At 48.2% G+C, this 19,330-nt stretch overlaps 1 protein-coding gene across 4 annotated transcripts; it reads right to left on the bottom strand.

The window, feature by feature from the left end:
* Window positions 1-6,854: 6,854 nt before the first annotated feature.
* Window positions 6,855-18,515, bottom strand: LOC144471533 (uncharacterized). Of its 4 annotated transcripts, XM_078183658.1 has the most exons (5): window positions 17,768-18,515; window positions 16,377-16,533; window positions 12,786-13,162; window positions 8,726-8,803; window positions 6,855-8,147 (listed from the first exon to the last, which is right to left on the bottom strand). In XM_078183658.1, exons 3-5 carry the CDS (start codon window positions 12,942-12,944, stop codon window positions 6,942-6,944), a joined length of 1,443 nt encoding a protein of 480 aa, XP_078039784.1. In that variant the 5' UTR covers window positions 12,945-13,162; window positions 16,377-16,533; window positions 17,768-18,515; the 3' UTR covers window positions 6,855-6,941. The 4 variants fall into 4 exon arrangements, with proteins under 4 accessions (XP_078039784.1, XP_078039783.1, XP_078039785.1 ...); XM_078183657.1 differs by lacking the exon at window positions 16,377-16,533; XM_078183659.1 differs by lacking the exon at window positions 16,377-16,533 and having other exon boundaries at window positions 12,876-13,162.
* Between the last annotated feature and the right edge of the window lie 815 nt (window positions 18,516-19,330).

The raw sequence follows: 19,330 nt of genomic DNA, 5'->3' as shown, positions 1-19,330 counted from the left end.
TATATCTTACAGAAGGTTTATTAGAGAGATGGACATTATTTTAATTAATCAACTTGATAATTTTTCAAAATAATGAAATACAGACTTAAAGATATGTAGCAAATTTCAATTACCATTTGTCGCTCCTATTAAAAAGACTGTTGCTAGAATAGTATGGCCGGGTTTTCGTACATTTACATTTAAAGGGCATAGCCGATTAAGATGGTCAAAACTGCCCTTAGAGGTTTTTCAATGAGTCATACACCGTTCGATAGCTGACCAATAAAAACTCATCTGTGCAAAATTTTAACCCTGTAACTTGTCCGTGAGGGTAGTTACAGGGTAAATTAGATTTCGCGGTTTTCCGGCATTTTTCCACCTTTAGCGACTTACTAAAATTTTGAAAAAAATATGGTTTATTTTGGGCACCAAGCCGGATGTTATAGAATTTTTTCAGATTTTTCAGTTGCAAGCTCTAACTCTTAATACTTTAAACATTTATTGATATCACGGACAAATCTACCTATTAAAGCAGACTGGTAGAAAATTGAAAATATTTGTAATCTTCTTTACTTCAGAATCGTATTATTATTTTAATAAATATTACCATTATGATATTAGTATTATAATATATATTAAACACTATATATATATATTAATATTACAATAAACAGTTCAGTCTCTATTGCAACGCGCAGTACGACCGTTGATTTGCCGCCATTTTTGCCAAAGATCGTTCAAGATGTCGCTACGCCTCAGCGATCCCCGTCTCTAGGAATACAACCTGACGTAATATCACGCATGAAAAATCGCGACGTACCCGCTCGACAGGAACATCATAATAAGTGGAAGAACCGGCTATTAACAAATGAGATGTGAAATTGATAATGTGATCAATGCACGGAATGCAAATCAAGATTGGCTGATTAAAGTGGACGGAAACCGAGTGGCTTCCTCCGACGATCCAACGTCATTTATACACCTGATCTTTCCAATTGACAACTGGTCCTTCTCGCTTTCCCAACTTTTTTCCCCCGCCACCTCGCCCCTTAATCCGCTCCCGCGTCTTCGAGAAAAGAGTTTATCAATTTACGGTAAACCAGACGGTCCGCGGAGAACGAACGAGGAAAATCGAAGTATTCGTCGTAAAACGAATACAAACGTGGGTTTGGTTTCCTCCTTGCATCAAAAGCGAGGACTTTCCATCGTCCGAAGGATCGTCCGATACAGTGTCAGGCAATCCGGTCTTTCAATTTCGACATTAATAACAGTTGCGTGTGTCAACAGCCACGTAAACATCGTAAATCATCCGGGGATGGATTACGTAGGCGTGATATACAGAGTGTCTCCGAAAGATATATACGAACGGACGCCGGGAGACTTTTTACAAGAAATTATGAAATGAAATGCTTATTAACTTTTTAATGTTTCAGCTCGCTTTTCGAGAGAATCGAATTTGTAAATTCTCCTTCGTACATACTTAACGCACGGTTCACCGAGCAAAGGGGATCAACGTTAGCAAGCAATAGTAATTTCAATAACTCCGCGATTAAAGTAATAAAACATTCTTGCTAAACTATATTTTTGGGTTCCTCTTCAATCGACTAGTTATAAACGTGATTTTCAAGCTCGATTTTCTCGAAACTCGATTTGCTCTTCTTTTATAATTTTTCAAATAAAAAACCAAATTTTTCAGGACCACCCTACACAGGTGGAATTATGTCTATCGCGTAATCGGTTCCGCCAACACATATGCATCAACGCCTAGCGAGAAAAAAACCGCGCGGAGAGGAGATCATCGAAAATTAGCGAAACGAAAGTTGCACAAGCGGCTTGTACGCGATTCGACGAAAACGTCCATACGGATTCCGACGATGTTTCCGAGAGAGATTAATATTCGTATTCAACGAGCACTAGACAAGCACAGCTCGTAGCAGGAAAGAAGCGTTACCCAAGCGATTGCGCAACCGATGATGCTCGATTTCGGCGGGGACTCGGATCAACCCTCGAAAAAGTGTAGCCGTTTGGCAAGTTTACGTAATCCGTGATAGCTTCTGGGAGAGGTTCGCGCGCACGTCATCGTAGCCAGTGCGTTGGCAGTGCTTTTTTTTCCGGCGCACACGTGGACCCAGGACCTCGGAAACCTGAAACGTCGGGCCCACGAGAAGCCACTAGAGCTCGTCCGCCGGACATCGAGTGGCCAGGGGGCCCTCCCTTCCTCGTCCCGCCTAAGTCAACATAACAGTGGGCCCAGACGTTTTAACGTCCGGGGTTACGGGCATCGGGAGTGTACCGTGGATACACGCAGGTGAACACAGCCAATTGTGTCACTTCACGTGGATCCTGTATCGGACTTGCGTGGACACCTTTCGTGGTCAGGTTCATGAGCTGCTCTCGTTCCGTCGAGATACCTCGAGGCAACAGTTGAGATAACAGGAAAACTGTTCTGGGAACGAACCCTTAAATTTACCACAAATGACAGATATATTTTGGCTAATTTAGCAAAATAGAAATTTTGAGTCTGTAAAGTTACCATCAAACAATTATAAATGTCAAGGTTAGTGTATAATAGTTGAGTCAATTTTTGTGCGAGACTAATAAGGTTGACGTAACATGCTACTGAAAGACATATTATGGAGACAGTAATACACTAAAGTAAAAGAATTATTCATTGAATTAACCACGAAGAAACTCGACTTTCCTATTTTACGAATTATATTATTATCACCCTATTACCTCGATTCCGGAGCAGTATTTTAAATTTAGCAAACAGCAAATTCTATCTATTCGCAAAAAGTATTATCTATGTAAAGATCATAATTTATCAGTAGCGAATAAAATTTAACAAAGTTATACTTGACTATGTGTCTTCTATCGGCATTGCTTGACGTAGCTGAAAAGGATCGAAAAATTATGTTTAGTCATTCGCGAAGTCCTATTTCGCTACAACCGTACCTGCAACAAAAAGATTTTTCTTAAAACGTAATTGTCCGGATGTCGTTCGAAATAATTGAAAACCGTTTCATCCTGAATACTGTTCTCGAGCCGCGCTATCGCGCCTATGCGGTCATCGAAGTCTCCGGCGAGCCGTGCGCGCCGAGCAGCTCGCAACGAAAGCCTCGTCGAAGAAGATCATTATGACTTTACGATTTTTGTCCCCTTCGATGCGTAAATCACCGGCGTAACGCGGCTGCAAAGACAGGTCAGGATTTACACACGGTGTTTATAGATCGACAGAAGAGAAATGATAATAAATCGAAGCAAGAACGTCCCTCTTGTCAGCTGTAGCGCCTCCAGGGAACGGTTTCTTTCCCGGTTTCTTCTTCTTCTTCTTTTTCCAACGGAAGGTTCTTCGGACGAATCATCCATAAAGATCCCGAGGAGAAAAAAAGAGCGATGAAGTCATATTAGAGATATAATATCGTCGGACCGCGGATATTTCTGCGAAATGAAAGTTTCCATTGACGAAAACTAATCGATCGCAAAAATCGGCCGCCTATCAGCTACAGATGTTCTTTTTAACGTCGAAAATATTTTTATTGATGACTCTCGTCTCGAATAAATGTTACGATAAAGCGGAGGCGTTGACAATTTATCAGCCCAAATGACCCATTTGACAATTTAATCATTCTACTTGTTTTTATAACAATTGGAATAAAAATTTTAAAGAATTTGTGGCAACTTGCAGTTATTTATATATTAATATGTCATCTATTATATTATATTATTATTATGTACAGTCATAAAATTGTATTATATATAATTAAAAAAAGTTATCAACGCCTGCCGTAAAATGTTAATATAAAAACGAACGTGTCGTTCCTTCATGGGGTTGAATTATCCCGTAGCTGCAAGAAATTTCGCTGGGTTAAAAATCGTCATACTTCGTCGGGCTATTTAAATTCGTTTATACAAGCTATTACATGATATATTGCGTACAATACTGTTCATGGTTTCCAGTAAAGACTCGAACAACGTTTTTTGAGCAATCACAATTTACAGCTTCGATCGAATGCTTCCTACCAAGGGTTACTCCGTTGACCGAGTGTACCGAGAAATTCTGCCGATAGGTGACCGGCGCAATTAGCAGTAAAAGCTTCATCCAAAGGCCGTCCCCGTACGTATTCCCTGCGACGCGGGTAAAAGGGCGCGCATCGGAGGCGTTCCTTCAAATTGCCTTGTCCCTACCGCGCGCGGTGGAAACGGCTCGACCAGTTTCGACGAAACGGTTTCGCCGGTAACCTAAGGTCGGCTTATTAGCGGTCGTTGAAGCGGCTATCGACGCGGCGCGGTTTTCTCCGGACGTCACGGCGGAATTTCGTCGTGGAAACGCCGCGTTTTCGCGCAGTGCATCACGCGGACAAATTTATTATCGAATAAATAATCCGATAGACAGGGTGAGGCCCCTCGCGAGTGCGCGCCGCTAGCGTGCCGCGGCGCGCGCTCGCGCCCGACGGCATTGGAATGCGAAAGACGCGCGAGACGAAAGTAATCGAATACCATCTCGAGTTCGAGGTACGTGATTACGGACGCTCGCGTAAGGGAAACGATGATCGAGGAGAGATTTAATGAACGACGATCAAGGCGCCACATATTGGCTATACAATATTCTTTATTTTACTTCGTATCCTCGCCGAACACTTGGCGGGCTCGCGCGCGTATCGGCCGATCGCGATCGCCGCCTCTCTCTCTCTCTCTCTCTCTCTCTCTCTCTCTCTCTCTCTCTCTCTCTCTCTCTCTCATTCCGCCTCTTCTCGGTTCTTCTTTTTTCCCCCCCTTTGATCGTTTTCTGCCGGTCTCTCGGCCGCGTACGAAAATATTTGTAGAAACCGTACGCTCGTCCCGTATTACGATTTTCGAGAGACCAGAAAAATAAAGAAGAACGGCCCGTTACCCATCTCCGGATCGTTTCGCCGGCGAGATCGATATCCAAGCGCACGCCCACAACGATATCGCCGATCGCGGGTGCGCGCCTCTCGCTCTCGTTAAATTAAACGGCTCGATATAAATAAAGCGCGGAAGGATCTACGAAACACTGGCCATTCCCGAGCGGCCGGGAGACTTCCGGCCGTCCCGGTCGATCGCACGGATCCTCGGAGCGCACTGCCGCGCGCGCGCGCACAAGCGTGTATATTTATTTAATCTACGCGTACATACTCGCGAGCGCGGTTATCATTTAAACGTTAAACTATCACGTGGTTTTTACTGGCACTCTCTACCCGGCTAGGGAGAGCTCAAAGGCACCGGTGTCAAGGCACAATCGTCCGTCGTACGTCAGGCCGGAGAAGGATGCGCCGAGAGTCGCGCATTGGTGTTCGACCACTTCGACTGAGCAGCACCTGGTCGACCGATGCCGAGGACTTGAGCAATTTTAAGCGTCGATCCGATCGCCGATCGTAGAGTCATCCGCGACGGGCCACTTCCTGCCGCATCACTTTCCCATTGAACTAAAAATCCCGCACTCCTCTGAAGAATCCTTCAGGCTTCTTGCTCGCCACCAAATTATCCATCGGCTTCCTCGTCGCGTCCTCTGTCTCCTCGGCCCAGCGATTGGAAATGTTTTCCTTGCGCGAGAACAGCTTCTTCGCGCAATCTATTCCCCTCCGGTCACTTCAGTCGTAACTCATCTCTCCCAGTCTTCGCGGAAGGCCAACAATGTGGCTCTATGCGCGTAGACCGGCGACGTCTCGACGACGATGCCCGGACGAGTCTTGGCAAGTCCCGTTCCCATCGAGTACCGTCCTGGCTCCGGGGTCATGTCTTCCTGGCTGGCGGGGTGGTGCGCGCGGGTACCCGAGTGCTACGGGATCGGAACGGGTCGAAGAAATTCGGACGGGATCGGGCGGGATCCCGATTGATTTCGTTTGTCGAGATCTCGAGACTGTCGTGGCTTTCGAAATGATCTCGAGCTCTCTACGCGTGGCTGGGAATTGCAAGCGACTTTATAGGCTTCGAATTACGTTCCGCGATCCACAAGCGTCGCACGCGATCGGTTCGGGATCTAATCGTCGACTACATATTGAAAATGTGAAAAGAGAACGGAACAGATATGTCTTGGCACGGTATGTCTTTGATAATATTTGAAAATGTTAACATGGAATAGTTCGCATACTTCGCCCTAACGTAAACTTTAAATAAGATCAATATAACCAAAGACACACTCTTATGAACAACGTACGAAAAACGTAGAACAGTTTGGTTTGCATTGAAATTGTCTTGACGAGAGACAGAACTCGCGCAATGTCGGCGTTGCATTGTTCAACCAAGAAAATGGAAAGAACGCGAGAGTTCGAAATATCTTTTACACATTGTTATTTCAGTGTTACGTATTCCGTATAGATAATTCTAATTTATCGCGACACGTAGTTTCAGCATGAAGTGTATAACAATGCATAGATAATGATAAAATAAGAAGTATATTGTAAATACAAGTTTACAAAATGAAAGGATAGATATTATTAAAAAGTACTGTGCCGTTGTTCTATTACAAAATCTACATTGAAGAGAAAAGAGAAAACGGTAGTTTAGAAATTGTATTTAAAGATAAGTGTATCATCAGGTCGTATTATTAAGAGTTCCTGATTATTTCTTATTCGTCACGTGCGAATAAATCGAGTACAATAATGTTCATAGAAGAAACGTTGAGAGCGACAAGGGAGGCTGAACATTTAATAACAGTTGAGAGCACATCTTTATTTTCACACAATCGTTATAGAAATGAAGGAGATGCGATTGGCTTCAATATAGGTTTCAAAGCACCAGTAGCATGTTTTTATTTTTAGTCATTTCTGCCGTTTTATTTTAGCTACAATAACTTTACACGAAGGACTAAAAGGTACGCGAAGTAGTTTCAATTTTCAATACGTAATTCTCTCTCTCTCTCTCTCGGGCTTCCGAACCGATCGTGCCCGATCGCCCGATGGTACCCGACGGTGCCCGCTGTTCGCCGACGCAACCTGAAATTACATTGTCCGCTCGTAGGTCCCGTGCCCCAAGTCCCGAGTCCATTCCCGGGATCTCGAGCGTTTCGGCACCTCGATATAAAGAGAGTATCGGGATCCCGCCCGATCCCGCCCGGCTCTTTCCGACCCGTCCCGAACCTCGGTCTCCCGAGACTCGGACGGTTTCGCACACTCCTGCTTCCTGGTGAGATCGAGCGGCGGCCCCGTGTCCTGTAGGAGCTCGTTGTCCTCGCTGTCCATCGACCTCTCCTCCTCCGAGCTGGCCGCGTCCGCCTCCTCCTTCGCCGTCGGGTCGGCCTTCGTGCTCAGGTCGATGGGCTCGTCCTGCTCCGGTCCCAGCGACCGCAGGAACGCCAGGGTCTTGTCGTACGCGACCTCCATCTGGCTCCTCTGGCGGCCCTCGTCATCCTTGCACTCGTCCCGGCCGCTTCTGTTCTCCTCGTCCTTCTTCGGGGACGGCGTCGACCGCGGGCTGACGCTGTCGCTCGACGAGCTGCTCAGACTCGTTACCATCTGGGACGCGCCGACCTGGTTCACGTAAGGGACAATGAATCGCTGCTGGAACGGGAAGAACGGTCCGCTCAGCAGCTGCATGTGCGTCAGGGCCGGATGGAAGAACGGCGGCCCCCGCCAGATCGGGAACCTGGACACCTCCGGCCTGAGCAGCTCGTGGGGACCGCGCACGAGGTCCACCGGCCTCAGCAGCGGGTCCTGGCCGGGCCTCGTCGGTATGTCCGGCGTCCTTAATTGCGCGGGGAGCTCCTGCAGCCTCAGCACCGACTCGTCCCGCTTCGGAAACCTATCCTGCTGATGATGAAGGTGATGGTAACTGTTCGCTGTGGTGGTCGTCGTGGTCACCATGCCGACCACGTTCGTCGAGCTCGTCGTGCCCGCGTTTTCGTTGTTGTTGTTGTTGTTATTGTTCGCCACGTCCAGCGAGCCGAACGCCTTCTCGTAGATGGACTTCGGGTCCTTGATCAGGCGCGCCTGCGCCTGGTGCGACTGCTCCTGGAGCAGGCAATGGATCTTGAACCAGTTCGAGCGGCGACCGTACCGGGAGCCCGACTTCGACATGCCCACGTTCAGGCACTTGTGCAGCCGGCACGCCTTGCACGCGGTGCGGTTCTTCTTGTTGATCACGCACACACCGTTGTTCTTGCATTCGTTGATGCTGCTGGGATTGTTGTAGGTGCGGCCGAAGAACGACTGCGGGGCAGAAAACAGGCGGGTGTGATTCGCCGGGGTCACGGGATCATCGATCCGCCGGGGGTTTCAAACTGGTTACCGATCGATTAGATCCGCGCAAGTAGACTGCGGACACGAGACGGTTATCGCGCCGATTGGTAGCCGCGGTTCCGTTCAGTCAACAGAATTAGAAAGGATCGGCGCGGACAATTTTTATCCCGCCAAGAACATCCGCAATCTACGAATATGCGATCCGCTCGTTTTCTTTAATATTGTGCTTAGGGTAGAGTCGCGCTGCACTGGTCAAAATGAATCGTCGCTTCTACCGTCAATTGTGCGAACGTTCACGCATAATGCCAACAGGTTAACGTTAGTTTTCCTTGACACATTCACGGCAGAGAAAATTCCGCGCTGCACGACTCTTCCTTGCGCGCATCGCCAAAGACGAATCGGATCATTGTGTCGGCCATCGAATCCAGCATTGGCTAACCCAGTCGTCGAATAGACGGTGCAGGCAAACGATTATTAAATTAATTAGTTTTTGCCATAGGCGTAACGACTGGAGAGGAAGCAACGCGAGCCGCTCGATGGCTACTGACCTTGCAACCTTCGCACGTGAAGGCTCCGAAGTGAAAACCCGCGGCCGGCTCCCCGCAGACCCTGCACAGCTGATTCATCTGCAACAAAAAGACGCGACATGTGGTTACGCTGAAACCGAAAGCGCGCTCAGAACGCGGCGCCGGCGATCGCTCTCGGATACGTGCCAATCATGGACGACCGTTTCTTGTCCGATCGGAACAACAAAAATATCCCCACCCGGCCGGGATCACTAACTTATGTCGCTGTTCGCTTTCAGCGGCGTTTGGTAACGTCGGATTAATCACCGTGTACTTAACAAGCTCTCCTCGTGACGTCACGCGTGCACACCGATCGGGTTTACGCGTCTCTGTCGCAACACCGAGACCACGATCGAAACGCCGGCGGACTTCGCCGTGCCGCGGATACCGAAAAAGAGTATCGATGATTTCGCATGATTTATCGGCGATCGACCGCGTGGATCCCGCGAACGATGGGGATCCCCGTCGATATCGCAACGCGGCGATACCGCTCGGTTCGAGCGCGATCCGGCCCGCGCGTCGATCGACAGTCATCAACGTGCATATTCGATTGTATGTTTATTTAAGACGTAATATCGTCTCGACGTTCGAGTTCCTGCCGCGACGGTGGAACGTCGCGATGTGGTTCGCGATTTGTCGGCGGACCGATGTTTATACTCGATTACCATTCGTGCTGGACGCGCGCTCGTCCGCTCCCCGTTCGCCCTACTTAGGTTCGCACAATGATGAAACAGAAGTTGTCGGACCAGAATGTAGGTAAAGCAAACTTTTCAATTTCAAAGCAGACGAATGGAAACTCGTCTCTGCCACCAGGCGTAAGATTATTGATTTCTCTAACCGGTGGGTGCTAAGTAAATGAATGGAACATTGCATTTTAGCACTTGCCTGAAAAAATCGTGTATTGATACGCGGAATGTCGGACAAGCGTTTTCTGGTTATGGTATTTGAGACCGGCGAGCTAAAAAGTAGGAGGGGGTGGGAGCGAATCTTGATCTGAAAATTGTACGAAATATCGATGCGGGAGCTGCGATCAGAGTTTTGTAGAATTACGATTGGATTACTCAACGTATTATAATTACAAAGTATTATAATTATGTTATAAATCAATCGCATTGTAATTTGTGATTCGGATCACCGTTTAAGTGAACTACGATATGACACGTAATTACAATTGAAGTACAATCACGAAATATCAAGTAGACAAATTATATTAATTATAATGAGAAAATGATAAATGAATAGATAAGAGCAAAATTAAAAATTCATGTAAAGGTCTCATAATATTTGGACAGAAGAAAACCATAATTGGAAGAACTATATTTCAATTATATTCTATTTCAATTGTATTTGACATAGCGGCGTCTGCACGTGGTCTTTCCTTTAAATAAATTCTTGACTACATCGATCGATCTCTGAGGGGTCATTACAGTTGTAAAAATAAGGATTCGATGAAAAATCGTCTGCGTCAACGATTACGTTGATGCCTGCGAAAGCGTCTGAAATTGATGCAGGAAACTGACACGAACCAAGAAAATGCAAACGAACAAAGAATTCTCCGTTTCGCATAGTCCAAGCGTATCTGGTTAAGACGGGCAACGGCTTCTTGCTCGGGAACGCCAGCAAAAGCTCAGACCGGTGTAAGGTAAAAAAGGTTAAACGTCCAACAGATGTCGCGGCCGTGTCACCTCGGTTTTAATCCTCCGCGCTCGAACGGAACTAAATAATGGTCCTCGGTGTCTCCCGATGGATCCTCTCTCTCTCTCTCCCGTGCGCCGTTTTCTTTTCTCCCATCGACACCGCAACGTCCTATCGCGTTCTCTTCTGTTCAGCAGCCGCGCGCGCGCGATTCGACCCTTCTTGGGCCCACTTAATCGCGCACCCGCAACCGCGGAGACGTCTCATTAAGTAACGCGCGAAGGTAATGCCGATGACGAATGGCACTCGACGAAGAAATGAAAGTACCGTGCCAACCGGGCATCTTTTTCCTCGCGTTACACGGCCGATGATTCGTCTTTACCATCTCCGCAGCCCGGTTTTACCACCGTCCGCCGATTTTTTTGGTTTTCAGACAGGCGCGATCGCGTGGCAACGATTTAACCCGTCGACCCGACGATTCTTTACCGAACAATTAAAACGGCGACGTTTCGCGGCGACTCGTCTCGAGCTGCGATCTTCGACCCTTGAAATTATCATTTTTCTGAATTCTATGTTGTCTTTGAAACTTTTCCAGTGTCTTGTTCTCTACGCTAGAAACGAGCATTTTTGTGTTTAATTATAGTTGCACTGAGGCGCTTAAATTGTTCTATCACGTCGCAAGATAATTTTTATAGGAATTAGATTTCAAAAGTTATTAAATATATCAAACTGCGCTTTACCACATAAAATGGATACTCTATAAACCAGAAAAATGATTTCAGATTGAAACGGCTTCGAGTACAAAGGGTTAAGCGAGGTAAGCGAAATTTGCTTTTAAAAGGAAGAACGATATTCTCGAGATCTTTCTATAATTCTAGCCAACGTCTTATTAACACTGACATCGTTCGAGCCAACATTGAAGAAGCTGGAGTCCAAAGGGTGTGCAAAGACCGCTCCGCGCGCTCGTGTATTATTTGGCTAATACGCGATATGTAATGGGAAAGGTTCGCGTTCTGACGTAATCACGATTCCGTCGGCCGACGAACGCCCCTTACATCGACGATTACTTTCGTTACGAAATCGCAAACTAGAATCGATACACCCTTCTTTGCGCCGGTGGAATCGAATAACATCTCCGGTGAATCCGCACCGCTCTCTCGTCCACGATTTACCTTTCCCGTTCGGTCATCCTTTCTCATTTGATCGTCGCGATCCGCGGAGGCCGCGCAGCCTGGTTCGCCGGTAATGACTAGCTAACTAGGTTTTAATAGGAACACGGTCTCGCAACCGAATCAACCGACGCGGTTCTTGCCTGCGCCGGGAGAAGGCAAGAAAAGGACCTTTTTACCGTTTTCGAGAGCGTACGAGCGCCCCGTTCACCCGACGATTCTCAACCTACCGTAACAGCTCTGTATCGAAGCGTCGCCGATCGAAGCAAAAATAACTCGACCAATTCGCGCTAGGCTAACCGCGAGGCTAACTCCGAGCGCGGGTCCACGCGAAATGATATTACGTCTTACATAAACAAGGATATTCTGTGCCGTAACCGTGGGCAACGTGTATCTCCGGTCGCTCCGCGCGCGCGCTTGGTGACATTTAGCACGTACACCTCGAATAATACCCTTTTGTCAAGACCGATAAGACAAGTCCTAAAAATAGACTTTCGAGTCCAACTTATAAAAAAAAAAAAACTATCTCTCCTCGAATGTACTCTATTGTCTGATCTGAATGGCCAGCGTAACAACTCCGACTTCGAGGAATAAATAATCTGGCTCTGACGTTTTCACGCCTCGTACATGGACAAACGCCGCGCGGCACGGGCGTCCAACATTCTATAAATCATTCGATTGGAACAATGAAGTTATAACAATTGAGAGTATTTCTTGGATAATTCGTTTAGGCGTATAGCAAAGGATACAGAGTGCAGAGCGCGCGTTATTTCGTATTTTTACTGTGACAATTGAGCCGTGGTGTAAATCAAATGTTTGCTGGCTCGATTTAACATTATTAAATCGTATTTATTAAGTTATGTTCAATCTCGTAATCATACTTAATCATTCGTAAGCTTTATTTAATTAGCTAATATAATAGAAAGCTAATATTTAATTACTCCACTATTCGTAGTGCATTTATTCCAACGAAAATATTCAAATATACCTTAAAACTAGGCAAATTAACTTAAATATTTCAGAAGAGGATCACTCCCTTTTCAATTAAAAAATGTCAAAACTTCCTCTACTATTTTAGCCACTTTACCACTTAATTCCTGGCTCGATTTTACGGGAAGAAAAAACATTCGACAAAACAACCGATGAAGTTGTCCGCGGATCCAGATGAAATTCGGCGAGAAGGCCGAAGAAGCAGAGCGTGTGCGTCGATAGTAAAAAGAACCAAGATGAGAACTCACCACGTCGGTGTTGGCCGCTGCCGAGGCGATCGTCGACGTAGGCGTCCACCACCCCGCGGTGGCGGATGTCGTACTTGTAATGATACCAACACCCGTTGCACCAGGGATGGATCCGCTCCCAGCCAATCCTGCCGAGCTCGACAAATCGCCCACGTCCATTCGATGTTTCTTTAATCTCTCGTAGGGAACGGTTCGCGCCGGGCCCTCGGGCCGTCTGTTCCGTGTCCGATGCCGCGCGCCGACATTTTCGCGCGTGTCCAACAACAACCGCCGCAACCGTTGCCAAATTCTCGTCGGCTGCCAACGGATTCACTGGATCACCGGTGGAACCGGGACCGCCGGCCCACCGCCTCGCTCCTTACCGGATCCCGTGTCAACTGGAAGCACGAACAGCGGACTCGAATACTTCGGAATATCACTCGTTCCCTTGTTTTATTATGATCGCGTGCCAGGTTTATAAAACAATCGACGTTGTAGAATGATTAGAAGGATTAAGCAATTGTTTAGTAGCTGTAATTCTATGGTGGAAAATCGGATAAAGCTTGGGCGCGTTGTTATGGAAAACAAGGCTGCGCTGGTGCACCGTCCCGATAACTTTTTACGGAGGTGTTTAGTTGAACTGCAATTGCAGCAGTGGAATTAGCTATATTGTAGTGTAAGGTAAAATTGAATTATTGACGACGACTCTAGAGATTTGAAGCTTTATTTAGATTTATTTTCGTTTGAAGCTGTTGAAATTGTGGAGACTCTTTCGTAGGAAATAATTGTAGTGTATATTACAATAAGAATGTCGAAACTATATGTCTAACTAAATACAGTCTTTTCGTCGTTATAAAGCGACACAATAGTTACATCAAGCCCTCCTAAGTTTAATGTTAAGCAGGTAATAATTAAACCGCGGATTTTTGTGCGAAGTGATAATTTCTTAAACGATCTCTAAGAACCAGAAAATAATAAACTAGAATTTATTAAAGTCTTGTGTTTCATCTACTCATTTTGGTCTCCCAATAACAACCTATATTTAATTTGTACATCTAATAAGAAATAAAATAAAATAAACCTCGAGCAAAGAATGCCGTTGAGATTTAAATATTCGACGTTTAACGCCGTGTCATTCCCACAATTAAATCGCGAATTACGTCAAGAAAATTCCGATTGTTTTTAAAAAAAAAAGCAAAGACGAAGCTCTCGTTCCGAATTACCCTCTAATCGCACGCTTTCAAGGGACTTTTAACGGGAATTAATTAACCGGCAAGAAGTATCAGTTGTTTTTGCGTCGAGCGAAGACCCGTCCGTCCCACCCCGAAAAACCGTGGCGCTCGGATCCGCCATTTCTTGCGCGAATCTCTCGCCGGGGATCAGCCGAGATAACATGTCGTGTTTACAGCGGTGTAACGCCATTACCATGTTAACGGAGCCCGCCTCGCAAGAGGCGCATAAATACGAGCGCTAATTACGGCGCCGACCACGTATTAATTTCATCCGCGCGCGCGCGCGCTCGCGCGAGCTCGCGGGAACCGAACCCGTGTACACGCCCGGTGAACTCCCGACGCGTGTAAACGTGTCCGCTTCCGATTAACGAGGTTCCGTTTCTGACGGGTTCAAAAATAACAAGCGCCGCCCTCGCGTGCCACCATTTTGTTCGGAATTGTCCGGCGCGCGGAATTGATTCACGCGAACGAATTACGCCGCGAGAATTATTGCCGGACGCTGCTCGCCTAGCGGAAACTTGCAAGAAATCTGAACGGAGATGAGACCGGCTGACGAGGAGATCGAAGCTAAAAATTCGTTTTCTAGATCCTGTAAATTTAATTAGATTCAATTAAATTTAATTTTAAGACTTTTAGAATCAGATGCCGTAAAAATTATTGTATGTCTATCGCAGCCGCGCGATTTGATGTATCCCTTTCAAATATGAGATTAAACATGGAACACAGTTGATGAACTTCGAGCGCGGAATAATAATGAATCGATAATTGAATAATGAATACATTAATTAACGTAACTAACGCGTAGTCGCTTATATGACACTTTTCCAAGACTCTTTATCAATGAATTAAATATAGACCGAGAAATTCTTTTACTATTACCCGCGCTTGACATTGTTAAAAATACTATTTAATTACGCTGTTTCGTGTAAACGAAACGAATTTATCAGGCAGCCTAATACATTCTAAACGAGTTCCCTCGGTGACTGATAAATCAACGTCTCCTACCGCAAGATATCGCGAATAATTGTACGTAGAACTGAAGAAAGTTTTGCTCGTTTATTTGAATCGATCGCGACATCCCCGACGAAGTCGAAGTAAACGTCAAATGACGAACGACCCGGTACGGTGAGTGTTCTCCCCGGTTCTTTTTTTTCTGTCCTCGCCAGGTTCCCACTTGTTCGCTTGTCCGGTCGGTATCGATCCGTTTGAAGGATGACCGACAACCGAGAAATACGAGGAGGCTCGCGTTGCCGGGACGTCGGTAAATTTTATCGCGGGATATCTTCCTTAAATAATGACAAATTAATTAAGGCTCCGTGTACCGCGGAAGACCGGTTCGGCTGAATGTATCGTTCGCTCGCCGCGGATCCTATAAATCGCCGTTCCTGCAGGCGAGCGCGTCTCTTCGCTGTGGGAAACGTAAGATGAAGTTGAACGTCGGAGCATCTACGACCGCGGACATCTGAAAATAAGATCGGTTCGACGTGCACGCGAGAAAGAAATATCCTGCGCGCTATCCGAACTCGATAACAGTAAAATGAAAGGCTCTTAAAAGGCGGTTGACTCGATAATGGTGGACCTGACTCCGAACGGGAATTAATTTCGGTATTAAACTGTTCGGATAAACTCACGGTTATCTATTACCATAGCGAACAGTTCGACACACTCTAAAAATCCCGCAAGAATGGCTCTCGTGTCCCGCAAGGATCGTCCGGACGCGGGGGACCCTCCGGCCACCAGACGGTTACCGGTTCGCCGAAAAACTTCGCCGCAATTACGGTATTAATATTCATTATCGAGTCGCTATTACGGGCGGCCGGCTTACGTAACTGGTCGGTGAACGGCTAGACGGTTTTCGCGCCGAAACCAGCTCTCGAGCCGATAACTCCCATTACGGGAGGCCGGGATTGAGTCGTAAACACCTAATTGGTCGGCTCGCCTAACACGCCTCTCGGGAAATCAAACGGCCGGGATTCTTCCGTCGTTCTCGAAATTCTGCAATTAATATTCACCGACGGCCGCGCGGGGACGCGCGCGAATCGATCGTCGTCGGAAGCTGTGTCGCCGTGGCGTTCGCGGACAAGCGGCGCGCGAGGGGAGCGAGAGGTGGAGCGAGAAATAGGGAAAAAAAGGAAGGGAAGACGAACGAACGCGCTCGCCACGGACAGGATTATTCCCTCGTTGATATTTTCAAGACGGCGCGGCCGCGAAACCGCCGAGAAAACGGAGAGAAGGCGACGATGCGCGCGGCCGCAACAAGTTTGCAGTCCTTGAAATAATCGCTCTTTTACCTGCGCGCGCGCGCGGGCGCGTTATACCGCGTGTATGCAAACGTAATACATCGCGTCACTCTTCAGAAGACTGGATTAGCGGCACGCACCTTGTATCCTACATAGAAACTGAAGACGACGGAGGCCCTGTCGACAGCGAGTCACTCCGCCCGCACGCCGCCAGCCCGAGCACCGCCGTGGAATCGAAGCTTCAGGTTCGAGAGGGTTTCTCGTGGTACAAGCTCTTCTAGCGACGACAATGGTGAACTATGATACACACGAAAAAAAGAAAGACGAGGACGAGAATTCTCTGGCAGTATGCTGCGCGTCGACGTTGGCGGAATTGCCTCTGCCGAGCGCGCACGGTACAGCTCGGAATCAATTGTTATGCGAAAGGAACGCGTTCACAAAATCAGCTGTTACATTAGGGACGCGTCGCGGCGTAACTCTTGCACTTACAACGGCAGATCGAAACGCCCGGAGAGGAATCTAATAAATCGACTCTCGCTTCCGTGGTAAATTGGGTTTCTCCCGTGCCGGACTTAATGGCCGAACAAATATTTGAGGCAAATACTCGAGGCGATCATCCTACTGTTCCGACGCCGTTCGATTTCTCTCGAAAAATATCCGGCCAATTGTGCGCCGGTATACAATGTCAAGCGCCGGCGGTAGAGAAGAAATCGCGCGCGCGCACGGACACGCTGTGTCGGGTCGCGGGCATTCCGCGTCTTTTTTTTTCTTCGACTTTCCTAGGCCGTCACGCGTCATTAATATCCTAATTGTCCGTCAACCCGCACGGCCGGTGTGCCCGGGCCGTCCTCCCGGGCGATCGGCGTTCGCAATAATAATGATTGAAAGGTGAAACACTCGCGTCAAAAGTATCGCCGCGGCCCCGCGGCTTGTATCGCTGTTCTTCCCTTCTTTTTCTCCCACCCTTTTCGATCGTCTCTCCTCCTTTTTTCTTTTTCTTTCTATCGCAAACATCACGATCGCTGGCAGACCCGTGGCAGCCAATGAGTGACGAGCGGCTGCAGCATTAATGAACCGGTTGTGAGCGGCACGTCACACGGATATCATGGCACCGACTGCAGACAGTTGAAATTGTTGTGCCCGGACGTCGTGACAAATTAATCGTCGGCGCCACGAATCGGTGCGAAAGAGAGACGGTCGACCGGAGAACAGGAGAGAAAGAGAGAAATTGGTTTTTCGCGCACCGCGCGGAGCCAGCGTTAAACTCGCTGTGAGAACGCGTTGTTCCGAATCTCGTCGTTCGACGAGGATCCTCGTCGGTGTCGTGCGAATTTTACGCTGTCTTTCTCAGATCAGATGTCGAATGGCCGACACGGTTACACATTCTGTGTTCCGAAACGCGTGTACTAGCGGTGAACGATGAAAAATGGGGATGAGTCGTCTGAATTGAATTTAAGAAATCAACCATTCCGTTTGTTCAAAGTTCTTGCAGGAAGCTGACGCGCTTCGCCGTGTAACAAACTCTATTTACCTTTTACGATTAGGCGATAATCGAAGTCCCCCGCCCGCTGACATCTTCCACGAATAAACTCATCACTCCTGTTTCATCGAATCCACACTGTACACACTCCGTCACACTCGAGAACGAACTCCAATATCTATGAAACTCTAAATGCTTTCGAAGATCACTGTCGAGTCTGCTCACGGTGACCGAACTCCTCCAAGAGCAGACACCAATCGGCGCACAACGCGATCACTGATTCGCGCAACACTCCGGATCAACTTTAGTATATAATCATCGGCGAGGAACAAGCATGACGCGTTATTTTTAGCGTGCAGAGTCCAGTTTCCCTCGGCTGAACCAAACTAGTCCACTTTGTACGTGTCATCGTCGTCGTCGTCGTCGTCGTCGTCGTCTACCGTACGTCGGCTGCTGTCTTCATCGTCGAGCCGGGAGACACTTTGCGCTTCGCAACCACAGGGAAGCCCAGTCGTTCACGCGTGATCCTCGACGACGGTAAACATCGTGGTTCCAACGGTCGCGATCCGGAGGAAAAGACGAGGAGACAGACGGCAGGCAGGCAGTGCAGCGCGCGGGATTCGCCTCCGCTCCTCCGGACAGCGTGCGAGCACTCGTGTGCGCGTCGTTCGGTCTTGAAAACTGTGTCCGGCAGGCCGGTCGTTTACGAGCGGAGCGCCGCGTACGCCGCGAGATTTCCCGGGCCGCGAGACGCGCTCGAGCGGCGTCCACGGAATCCGCTCGGTGCGGCGCGGCGCGCGGCGGAATCGCGCGACGAACACGGCCGGGTGGGAATCGGACGGTCGGAAGCGCGGATACGAAAAGAAGAGGAGAGGAAGAGAGAGAGAGCGAGGAAAAAAAAAAGGAAGCAGAGAGAGGAACACGGGTCGGTGTACAAAAGAAGAATGGAAGGGAGAAGGAGGAACCGGGAAGCGTGGGACAAAACGGGACGAAGAAGAAGAGGACGGAGACGTGGCTGGACCACCGGCCGGCTCGGGGCGTGCGCTCGTGTAGCACGTGGCCGCGAGACTGAGTATCCCCTACCTCGGCCACCTTCGTCAGTCCGTTTGTCCGCCTTGTCCTTATCTTACCTAGTCGACCGAGAAAGACTACCGCGACCTTCTCTCGATCTCTCTCTCCTGCCCCCACCTCGATCCCTCTCCTTCTCGCTCCGAGGATCCTCTTCTTCCTCTTCCTCGGCTTCTCCCAGCCTCCTTTCTTCTTCTCTTCTTCCTCCTTCTCCTCCTCCTCCTCCTCCTCTTCTTCTTCTTCTTCGCCGTCGCCGTCGCCGTCGTCGTCGTGGTCCTCTTCCTCCTCCGCAACTTCTTCTTCGCCTGCTTCCCCTGGCCTTCGCTCGAGCTTGTCGATCTCTCCCCGCAACCAGCATTCATCTCTGGCGTAAGCGCGTCTTCGTCTCCCTTTTCGTGTGCACAGTGTGCGTGGTCGCGCGAGCGATCCCAGGATACGCTCTCCGTTTCGCTCGGTACCCGCAACCTGCTCGAACGAGAACGCGCCTCCGTCCTGACGATCAGCATGCTGAGATGACTCGTTCGTCGATATTGGAGCTGACAATGC

Source organism: Augochlora pura, chromosome 6, assembly GCF_028453695.1.
Source record: "Augochlora pura isolate Apur16 chromosome 6, APUR_v2.2.1, whole genome shotgun sequence".
Lineage (NCBI taxonomy): Eukaryota > Metazoa > Arthropoda > Insecta > Hymenoptera > Halictidae > Augochlora > Augochlora pura.
This window is presented reverse-complemented; position numbering and strand designations above follow the sequence as displayed.